Source organism: Diabrotica virgifera, chromosome 3 (genome assembly GCF_917563875.1).
Source record: "Diabrotica virgifera virgifera chromosome 3, PGI_DIABVI_V3a".
NCBI lineage: Eukaryota > Metazoa > Arthropoda > Insecta > Coleoptera > Chrysomelidae > Diabrotica > Diabrotica virgifera.
This window is the reverse complement of record NC_065445.1, coordinates 106,658,178-106,670,609: the sequence shown is the minus strand read 5'-3', so window position 1 is coordinate 106,670,609 and position 12,432 is coordinate 106,658,178. Positions and strand designations below refer to the sequence as shown.

Here is a 12,432-nt window from a genome sequence, read left to right as displayed (position 1 = left end):
GTTTTCATCTTTTCTGCCAATTTTAAGCAGTTGAGAATACATATTTTAGTGGACTAATTACTAATGTTTCTCAATTTTTGTATTTGAATAGATATGTTTCGTAATTTTTATAATAATAAGTAATTACATAGAAATAGATGTTTAAATATTATACGCTGTGAGCTCGTACGTAGAGGGGATATTTACAAATTCGCGAACGCCTGGGCCCGGATTACGAACACTCGATACGAATCGTATCCGCCATGTTTTCCCATAAGGCGCTACGGTAAAACATGGCGGATACGATGCGTATCGAGTGTACGTAATCCGGGCCCAGTAGTGACAAGTTTGTAAACGTTTACCGGAAATTTGACATAAATGTCAAAGTGATTAATTTAAAATTAAAATTAAAAACATTAATTATAAACAATATTAGTTGGTCAAAGCTGTGGTATATATTTTTACCTTAAATATACTTACGTTTTAAATACTGAATTTAAGTTTTTTTAATGTTCCGTAATATCTAATTATAAATAATCTATTATAATCTTAGCGCCATCTACACGATTATTGTCAAAGTATCCGAAGTAAGAAATTGATATTTTATCAATAGAACGTCAAAATGATTAGAAAAATCTTTAAAAAATCGATTACAATTTAATTACTTTTTTGCGTTGTAAATATTAAGCGATAACAATTAAATAATAAATTTAAAAATTACCAGTAAAAGTTGAATTAGTAACCGCTAGGAGCGACACCAGCGAAGCTCAGAGCGTATAAGTAGATAATTATAGTAATAATTATATAGGGTGTCCCAAAAGTAGCGGAGCTGTCGAATGTCTCGTAAAATATACATCGGATTAAAAAACTGAAAAATACGTTTTCAATATTTTTCAAAAATCTATCACATGACAGCAAACGCGACAGCCCCTCCACTTCCTGGAGGTGGGGTGGGGGATAATTACTAATGTTTCTCAATTTATATATTTGAAGACATTCCTCTTAGCTATAACCAATTACAAGTCTTATTATCATATTAAGTAATTAAACATTGTTCCCACGAACTATGAAATGTGTTAAATAGTATATTGTACAACAAGAGAGAAAAAAGACATATTTCTCACGAGCGCAGAAGTTTTTTGGCACGAGCCGAGGCACGAGGCGAGTGCCGCAAATCAAGCGAGAGAGAAATATGTCATTTTCTCTCGTGTTTTACACTGTACTTTTTCTATGGATGCGTTTTTGTCAAGAGTTAAAACTTCAAAATTAAATAATTTAGGTGCTTTTACACCGAGAGAAAAAAATTCTTGACATAAAGAAACTTTATTAATATTTAAGAAACATCGACTTGGCATATTGCCTAAGAAATATATATTTGTATGTAAGATATAATTTTCTAAAATATTTCAAATAAATTCTACTATAGCCAAAGAAATATATCTTAAACATGATTGAACTATCACTTTCTGGCAAATTTCAAACCTATTTATCAGAAAGAAAGTACACTTGATGTTAATTAATTTTATTAGTCATAAAAATATATTTTTTATACATTAGAAAACTATTCTTTCTGAGCAATAATATTTCTTAGTAAGGAATATTATTATTTTACTATTAATAATTAATTTATTTAATGTTAAGAAATATATTTCGCAGAGATAAACGTATATTTAGAGTTAAATTAATATTTCTTGAAAATTAAGTGATATTACATACGGCGAAATAAATCATTGTGTTAAGGTAAAATCATTATTTATTAATAAAACAAGATATAAAACGTTATTATTACATACAAATATTTTCTCCACTCTTAAACCACTGGCTTCTACCATCTTCTACACAACAATAAAAGGATGGAGAGGCAAATCCAACTTCCTCAAATATTCCTTCTTTTGTTAATAGCACTTTGTATATCAGCAATTCACTAAAACAAAATCGTTATGTAGAAAGAGTAAACTTACTTTAATAAATTTTTTTTATAAAGATATAGATACTTATTTTGACAAATTTAGGAAATACAAAAAAAAAACAAATACACGGCCCCACATAAGAACTATTAATACTAATAATAATCAATCACATTTAGTTTAAACATGGCATTATTTAACCTACACATCTTTGTTTATTTTTTTCTTTTTGTTAATGAAATATTAATTATTTATCTGTATAATATTAAGTCACACAATAAACATTGTTTAGCTAAAAGAAGAGGGAAAATACAACCAATGTAAAACATCGAAGCAGACATAATAATATGTAATTTTCTTATTTTTTATAATCAGAAAGAGACAGCATACCTAATCATTAAGAAATTTTATTACGGGAAAGTATTATTAGCTTACATCTAAGTCATTTAATACATATTAACTAATTCACGGTTTTCGGCAATAACATTTCTTAACCATAAACATATATTTCTTTTACACTAACTGCTTTCTTTATCTCAAATAAATTAACACAACAAATCCTCAGCGTTGCACCCGCCATGTTTGATATAGCGTTGTATTGTATATTTTTATAGAAGACGATACATTGAAGAAACCTATTATAGTTTTGATACATAAGTATACACATTTTTAAAAAGGTACTTACCTACATGTATGAAGTTCTACCATTTCTGGAAGGCCCCGCAGTTGGTTAATAACTCCTTTCTTAATATTGTTCTGAAGCTATATATTATATCATTCTGTCCCAGCTTTAAATTGTGGCATATTTCCCAGTTAGAATAATAAGCTCCTTTATTTCAGAGTCGTCCATCATTATACCTAAAAAGCATATAAAGATACTATTATGTTTCTTTTTTAACCATTCGGATACGCAACAATATTATTATTACATCTTAAATTACTCAATTTACTTTTATTTAATACCTATATATGTACGTACCTTCAAAATATCCGTTAATTTTTAAAGTACACCAATAAATCCAACATCCATCTATATGAACATGAACATATCACGCCATCTTGACAAACACTGACGACTAAATCATAAATAGTTAATCTGCGCAATTCTTTTGTGGAAGAAAATATCTTTGCAAGTAGCATTTCGGCATTAATGACAAAGTTTTTATTTTATAACCACAGTTACTACAGAGGGTATTTCTGAAGAATTATTTCTTGTGGTTTAAAATATTTATTTGATTACAAGAAAATTTCTTGTTCACAAATATAAATATGGATTAACTTAACATTATATTTCTTATACTGCAAAATATTTGTAGTTTTCAATTTAAGAAATAAAAACTTTAGGATAAGAAAATTAAATGTAACCATTAATGCATTTCTTAGTATTGAAGAAATTATCTGTAAGAAATTATTAAGTTGTGTTTAAAAAACTCGTTTCTTTATATGTGAACCGGTATGTTTAAGTTAATAGGATATGTTAACTTTTAAGAAATATTGCTCAAAGAAATCGGTGTTTTAGGAGAAAAGAAATTGTTCTTTCGGTGTAGGTATAGTATATGACTAAATTGAAATAAAATACATAGATACACGTAGGTATTTAATATTCTTAATATTTATATACATACTTTATTTATTTAACAATATAAGTAATTCACAGTTGAACAATCTTATAAAAGGTAATTTTTGATAATTTTTGACAAGTGTCAACACATTTTGTTTGACAAAAATAATTGTGTTTGTATTGTGCATGTTACCATGGTAATGACGATCATATGTATGTAAACCGGCGGTGAACCCGTGAGAAAAAATATTTCTCACTGCAATGGCCGACTTTTCTCACTGCCTGAGAAATTGTTCGTTTTGAATGTAGGTAAGTAGTGAGAGAAGGTGCACATTGTATAGCATCCATAGAAAAAATGTTTATCCTAATCTTGGTCGGATAAATTGGTAAACGTAATTTCAACTGCAACTGTGAATAAAAATTTGTTTCTAAGTTAACAAACATAAACAATTTTGACGTTACGAATAGAATTTTGACATTACGAATTATAGCTTTACGAATATGTTAAGTTACGTTTTAGTTACGCACTGTCGATGTAATGAAGTGCCGCCGTTACGAATTCGCGGTGTTACGAATTGTCCATTTGTGGGTCCATTTGTGGTGTCCTACATTTGTGGGATTACGAACTGTCGCGTTACGAGATGTCTTATCACGCTTATTTTGACATAAAGACGACGTTCACGTAGTGAAAGATTTCAATTGCCGCCACAAAAGACACATTTAGCACCATCATAACAATAATTGTATAAAAAAATAAAATTTACCTGGTTTTATTAGAGCTTGATTTTCTCTGTCATTTTCATTTTCATTTTCAATTGAATCTACGCCTGCACCAATTTCATTTTCATTTGCAATAGCCTCTACGCCTACGTCCATTGGTCATTATTTTCTCATCCAAATATAAAAGATAATGTTTCAGTATTTACACTATGAGCAATTAAATCACAATTCTGAACGAACATTCACAATATACTAATAGAGATTAAATTTTTTATACGTAAAAATCCCAATTAATGCCATACACATTTTAAGATAATGGTGATATGATTTTCCTTTATCTTCTTCAAGAGCGTAGCACTCAAGTGGTACGAGGAGATACTATGCACAATAAAAATCGTTAATTTTTGACAAATAAAGAGGCCCACATAAATTTTCATAACCCAAACAAAGCAGAAACAATTAATAAACTAAACTATGGAAATGTTTGCAGATATGTATCAATTTCTTTCGTTAATAATAATACAATACCAAGTCATTAAAATATGTTCATTCACGATTAGAGTTGCCTATCACACAACATTTAACCTTTTATGAAATAAAAATAGATAGATCGTTACTGAAACGAACAGGCATAAAAATCAAATCAACAAGAAAGGTCGAAAGAGAAAATTGGACTAATAAGATGGCAAGCATTAAAAAAGGTTATTAAAAAATACTGATTATTATATTTCAACGCGTATAAAAAGATGAAAGTTATTGATACAAGGAAAATTACTCTATTATTCTTGCGAATATCTTCCCAGCACTGGTGAAGCGTCCATGTAACCATTGTTACCATTGGTAACAGTTAAAATTTGTAAATAAATATTTTATGACTACTATGAAATAATTCCATTTATATTTTTTAAAAATAGAAATATTTGTTAAGAGGAAACAGTAGCGATCAACAGGTAGCAACAGACGCGTTCCAAGATTGCGGCTCTAATTTTGAATATTTTGTCGAGATATTAAACACAAATATTCGCAATATAATAAAGAATGGCGGTACAGAGCCCAATTTCAGAAATATGTTGGTATGTGGAAGTTACTCTACAACTAAATAAAATATTGAAAAAAGGAGCCTGTACCGCCATTAAGAAAGACAAAAAAATACACTTTCTTTAAATAAACTTTTTTATCCCATGCCCAGATTTTGTGTAATCTTGGAACTACTAAAAATCGATTTTTTTATAACAAGAAATCGAACGTCACTGACTTGGCAACATTTCGCGCCTATATGTATAAAAATTATTGTTTTTGATAGTATAAACGTCACTGTCAGTGTGGCGAATTACCCACGCACTGTTGCCTTACTTTTGAAAGTTCGCAGAACTTTCGCAATATTGGACCGCGTTTGTTGCCACCTGTTGATCGCTACTGTATCACCTTAATAGTATCTACCTAATTCAGTAAAATAGCCAACTAGACGCACGAAAATATCAGCGAGTTTATGTAAAATCGGTTGCACGTTATTATAATACGCCCTTACCACAGTATAAAGAGGTTCCATATTTATTACACTGTGCCCTTACCGTGCGCCGCGCCGTTTACCACTTCTGTGAGTGGCAACGATAGTAGGATCTTTGACTGGATCGTCTCTGAAAATTTTGCGGGGACGATGGCTCTGAAACCGCGTATTGGTGTTACCAAATTTTAATTTGGTGACGCTAGGTAGGGCCGGTGTCTATCGGGACAGAAAATACCGACCGTAAGAATATCAGACTTAATAAATTCAATTTTAATTATTATTATAATTATAGGTAATAATTATAATTCCATTTATGAAGTCTGTTATTCTTAGGGCCGGTATTTTCTCGATTAAACTCCGGTTAGTTAACCGTACCGGCCCTTTGGATTCGATTATTGCATAATATGCATTATTAATTATTAGTTTATAACTTGTAACTGTACTTGCTTATTATACAGATAATATATCTTACCTTTTTATCCTATATAAATCATATTAATCGATTTTAAATACTTGTCGAAATATATTAATTAACAACAACATTATTATAATATGACATATAATAATATTGATTATACAGTACATTGTAGTGTATAATCAATAAAATAAAAATTATTTAATATTTTAGGCTAAAAATGATAAATGAATGTACTGATTAGTATACTAATTATACAATTTGGATTTTTTAATAAAGTATAAAGGTGATATAATACATATTTTACCTAAAAACAACAAATATGTTTTTAGTTTGTAGATACTTTATATAATTTCTTAAATTTTTAATTTTTTAATTTTATTTCATCTATTTTTATAATAGACCTGGATCGCGCGTACCAAAAAAAAGTTGATTAATAGCAAGCTGAAAATTCACGGTGTTTAGTCGAACAAACTTTGATGTATGGGAACACTGTATATATAAAAATATTTATAAAATACATTATATATATATATATATATATATATATATATATATATATGTTTGTTTTTTGATGGAATGTGTCTAAAGATATTCAACCTCTCATCTTTACCGATGAGCCCACGGAGGTTGAAGAGGGCGAAACACGTTTCTAAGAACTGGTGTTTGGATCTTTGATTCTATTCGAAAAATTTTTCCCAGCCAGAAATAGTGGATGTGTGAGTTATTCGTAAGGGGATTTTTCCACATTCTCTATTTCATTTGTTTGATATATATATATATATATATATATATATATATATATATATATATATATATATATATATATATATATATATAGATAATATATAATATATCTGGTATATATTTAATATCTGGTTTTGGTAACACTTTAGAAAAAGTCACGCGTCGCCACTGCTTCCCAGAGATGCTCGATATGGTGATACTTCGGTAATTATCACAGTTTCTCCCTTTTTATGTATTGGTAATAATATAATATCTTTCGTTCAGTCCTTTGGTATTTTTGCCATAGAGTTATATATTAGCATAGAGAGAGTGTCATTCAGAGCGAAGTGACGACACCATCTTTTTTATTTGGATTAGTGCTGTTTCACTCTTACGCATAGTAAAGCTGCTACAGTTGTCCTCCTCTTCCGTGCCTATATTCACACTGAATGTCATCATAGATTTTCGATACAATGTGTTAGAAAGAGATGCAGCAAACCAGTCCATGAGATCTTGTCGTCAGGAAGCGCGGAAGGTAGGCTCCCTCTATGTTAATATATACCTCTATGATTTCTGCTCTATTTAAAATATCATTCATTAGTTCTTTCATGCTATCCATTCCCTCTACTCTTCTTCTTCTTCTTTGGGTGCCGTCTTCTTAGCGAAGGTTGGCGATGACTTCTGCAAAGTCTTCTCTATTTTGGGCTTTTCTTATTAGACTTTGAAAGTCTAATCCTGTCCATTCTTTGATGTTGCGCAGCCAGGTCATTTGTCGTCTACCCGGACCGCGTCTTCCTTCTATTTTCCATTCCATAATAAGTTGAAGGAAATTATACCTATCGTGTCTAAATATGTGTCCAAGATAAGATGTTTTACGTCTCTTGACAATTTCTGTGAGTTCACGTTCTCTACTCATACGCCTTGAAACTTCTTCATTTCTAACGCGGTCGGTCCATGGGATTTTCAGCATACGACGAAATACCCGCACCTCAAAGCTCTCTAAACGTCGTAACGAGCTGACTGTTAACGTCCAAGCTTCCACTTTATCCTGCGGTATCATAGTGACAGATCGAGATTGCGGGCAGTGAGTAACTGTCGCATCTTTAAGAAGGTGTTTCTTGCCTGTTCTATTCTACATTTAATCTCTTGTTCTTGGTCTAAGGTTTCATGTATCCAACATCCTAGGTACTTAAACTTTTTCACTTGTTCAACGAGATTGTTGTTGACTAGGATGTTTATAACTGGTGTGTGCTTTTTTGAAATTACCATTGTTTTAGTTTTTTTTTACATTCACCTTGAGACCATATAGTTCTCCTTCTCGCACTACTTTGGTTAACAGAATTTGTAGTTCTTCTTCACTGCCAGCAATCAGTACTGTATCATCGGCGTACCTGATGTTGTTCACAATTTTTCCATTGACTTTTATGCCCTCTTGTGCTTCATCTAGAGCTCGTGCAAAAATTTACCCTCTACTCTACTCCCATGAATTTTATCATTTCCTGGGTGACAATATAATCCTTGCCTAGTGCTTTACCTAATTTTACTCTTTCCACTTGTTGTTTTTCATTCATTTCTTGTATCTCCACCATGTTGTCCATGTATTCATGTGTTAGTTCTTTGAAATGTTCTCTCCATATTTCCATTATTTGTTTTTCTTCTGTTAGTACGTTTCCATTCTTGTCTTTTATATTCGGCGTAGTGTGTTCTTTCTTTTGTCTGAGTTGCTTTAATGCGCCGCGCCATAGAAGAGTTTTTGTTTTCCATATAATTTTTTACCAAACCTCTCCTATGACCTTTCCTTTCCTGCTTTTGCCGCTATTTTAACCTCTTTTTCCTTTTTTATTTATATGTATTTCTTAAATTTTTCTTTTTTGGTCTTTATTTTCTCTTGTATTTCGTACGTCCACCATTCCGTTCTCCTCATGTTAGTGTTTGCTATTTTTGTCTTCCCGCAAGCTGCTTTGATTATGCTGGTTTTGAAATATTTCCATGTTTCTTCTATACATATTTGTATTTTTTCCTACCTTTCAAAATATGATCTATTTTTTTTGGAATTTCGTATTATATCTTTCCTCTTTCAATTTTAAACTTTATATTTTCTCTTTTACTATCTTTTTCTCTTTTCTTCTTTTTCCTCTGTTGTTTTCATTCTCATTATTACTAGATGATGGTCACTGCCAATCTCTGAGCCTCGTTTGACTTTCGTGTCTTGTACTCTTTTCCACGTGTTGCTGCTTACCAAAAAGTAATCTATGATCGATTTTTCGTGTATTTCTTTATGTTTAAATTTTGTATTTGTTATAAGTAGTTTGTTCTCCATACATATTTCTATTATTCTTTCACCGCATTTCTATTTAGTATTTCTTCCCCTTTTTTCCCATAAACTCCTCTATTCCGTTGTTGTTGTTTTTTTTTGTGGGTCAGGTCTCATTATTTTCTTTTACTTTTTTGGAGTCCTTTCCCAGATAGTTCTGTGAGCTTGTATAAGTTTCTCCAATATTTCGGTGAGTTTGAAAGTTATTAATACAAGGAAAAGATCCGTTTCTACATAAGTTTTAGACGATAATAGTCACTCAATAGTTATTTTCTTTATATGTTTGCTCCATGTTACTTATCTACTCTGAAAGAATTCGTGCGACTGTCTCATAAGGCATTTTTTGTTACTACATATTCTTTTTGTAACCATCTTAAATCTAAACCTAAATTTACCAACAACAGGAACAGGAACATGACCTGCCAAAAAATTTGCGCAAGTTTACTTATTTTCAATAATTACTCTGGGCTAATTAGCAAAATTCATGGAAAAGTTATTTACCAGCAATTTTATTGCTGCAATCGAATTATAAGATCCTATATATTAATAATATAGGTATGCAAAGTCCGCAGATAGTGTGCTACTTTTTTTATAAACAAAATGGCGCCGACAAATCGTATTTTTTTCAATTATTGCTCTATAACACCAAAGATTTTAAAACTACAACAAAAACACCCAAATAAAAATTCACCGCAATTAAATTCTGCATAGAGATATGTTTTTCCCGATTTGCTCCGACGAAAATTTTCCTTGGAAAATGCGGGTTTCCCCAACAAAAACTCTAATTTTCAAATAAAGTTTTAGGTAAGTAATTATTGATCAATAATTAAATAGCTTAGTGACATCAAAGCTTTCTTGGCATACATTGTAATTCCAGAAGGCGGTGAAAATTAAACGAATATTTTAGCAACAATTCAATTGTTAATTAACAATTTACGATCGCAATAATAACCAAAATAATCATGATACATAGATCAAACTTATAAAGATTATAAAGATGAGATGCTTATTTAATATTTTATCGACAAAATACAAATTTTTTTGTTATTTCGCATAACTATTAAATTTTGAAAAAAAATAGTTATAATACGCTGGTCTAATTAGTAAAGTACAAAGAAAGGTTATTTACCAGCAATTTTATTGCTGGAATCGAATACTATGATCCTGTATATTAATAATATAGGTATGCAAAGTCCGCAGATAGTGTGCTACTTTTTTTATTAACAAAATGGTGCCCCCAAATCGTGTTTTTTTCAATTATTGGTCTATAACTCCGAAGATTTTAACTCTACACCAAAAATACTCAAATAAAATTCACCCCAATTTAATTCTACATATAGACATGTTTTTCTCGATTTGCTCCGACGAAAATTTTCCTCGGAAAATGTGGGTTTTCCCAACAAAATCTCGAATTTTTAAATAAATTTTTTGGGCAAGTAACTATTTATCAATAATTAAATAACTCGGTGAAATAAAAGCTTTCTTAGTATAGATTATAACTGCAAAAGCCAGTGAAAATTAAACGAATATTTTAGCAACAATTCAATTGTTAATTAACAATTTACAGTCGCAATAAAAACCAAAATAATCATGAGACATTGATCAAACTTGGAAAGATTATAAAGATGTGATGTCTATTTAATATTTTGTCGACAAAATATAAATTTTTTATTTTTTTGCATAATCTTTAAATGTTTAAAAAAAAATAGTTATAAACAAATTAACATTTCTCAGAAATTGTTTATTATATTCTAATTTTAAAAAATACTTAAAATGCGTATTTCAAATGTCTTGAAAATGAATGCTTCAAAAAATTTTTCAAACCATTTTCAAAAAAGTTATGAAACAGCAAAATAAATATACTATTGCTCCGTTGTTTATAATTTGTTTTAATTGTTTCAAAGCTTAAAAGTGAGTCTGTGGTACAATCTAATGCTCACAAAGAATATCAAATATTAGTTCAATTATTTTAATCAAAGATTAAAAATACTTTTTTTTGTAATTTTTGCGCGAAAGTAGGCTTGATAGAGAGCCGGAGATGTTCACTCGAAGCGACTGACACGCTTTAAACTCGCGCGAGTTGTGTATGTGGACGGGTATAATACATAATACGGTACTGTATTAGTCTCCTTTCGCGCGTGTAAATTATAAAAAAAATATTTATATTCTTTAATTAATATATAATCATTAAACTAATAATCGACATTTTTTGTTAGTAATTAGCTTGTACTTTAAACTCACTTTTACGCTTTGAAAGAATTAAAAAAAATTGTAAACAACGCAGTAATCGTATGTTTACTTTGCTGTTTCATAACTTTTTTGCAAATGGTTGTAAAAAAGTTTTAAAACATTCATTTTCAAGATATTTGAAATACGCATTTGAACTATTTTTTAAAATTAGAATATAATAAAAACTTTCTTATAAACGTTAATTTGTTTATAACTATTTTTTTAAACATTTAAAGATTATGCAAAAAAATAAAAATTTTATATTTTGTCGACAAAATGTTAAATAGGCATCTCATCTTTATAAGATTTCAAAGTTTGGTCAGTGTATCATAATTATTTTGGTTATTATTGCGACCGTAAATTATTAATTAACAATTGAATTGTTGCTAAAATATTCGTTCAATTTTCACCAGCTTCTCGAACTATAATCCAAACCAACAAGGCTTTTAAGTCACCAAATTATTTAATTATTGGTAGATAATTACTTATCTAAAACTTTATTTGAAAATTAAAGATTTTGCTGGGAAAACTCGGATTTTCCGAGGAAAATTTTCGTCGGAGCAGATCGGAAAAAACATATCTCTATGTAGAATTTAGTTGCGGTGAATTTTTATTTGAGTGTTTTTGTCGTAAAGTTAAAATCTTCGGAGTTATAGAGCAATAATTTAAAAAACACGATTTTCGGGCGCCATTTTGTTTATAAAAAAAGTAGCACACTGTCTGCGGACTTTGCATACCTATATTATTAATATATATAATCATAAGCTTCGATTCCAGCAATAAAATTGCTGGTAAATAACTTTTCCCAAAAATGGCCTATTCTCCGATAATCAGCCCAGACTAAATAAAAACACGTTAATTTCTGATTACTACGGTTTAAATATTAATTTACTGTAGATGTTATTGAACAACTTATATACCAAGAAATGACATAAAAGTAATACTAAGCCATTTTCTAATTCTTATAACGGACGTACTTACGTCTGGCTCACATATTTTGGCTTATTTCCTATAATAAGAATGATGACGATGTGCAAAGGTACAGTGGAAGAACTATATATCAATTTACTACTT

General features: G+C 29.9%; 1 protein-coding gene across 1 annotated transcript in view; it reads right to left on the bottom strand.

The window, feature by feature from the left end:
• The window catches only part of LOC126882019 (putative inorganic phosphate cotransporter), a 94,341-nt gene extending 89,765 nt beyond the window's left edge, over positions 1-4,576 (bottom strand). Inside the window, exon 1 of the mRNA XM_050646795.1 lies at positions 4,212-4,576. Within this exon, the coding sequence (XP_050502752.1) occupies positions 4,212-4,323 (112 nt within the window). The 5' untranslated portion in view covers positions 4,324-4,576. The remainder of the gene's footprint in view (positions 1-4,211) is intronic.
• Between the last annotated feature and the right edge of the window lie 7,856 nt (positions 4,577-12,432).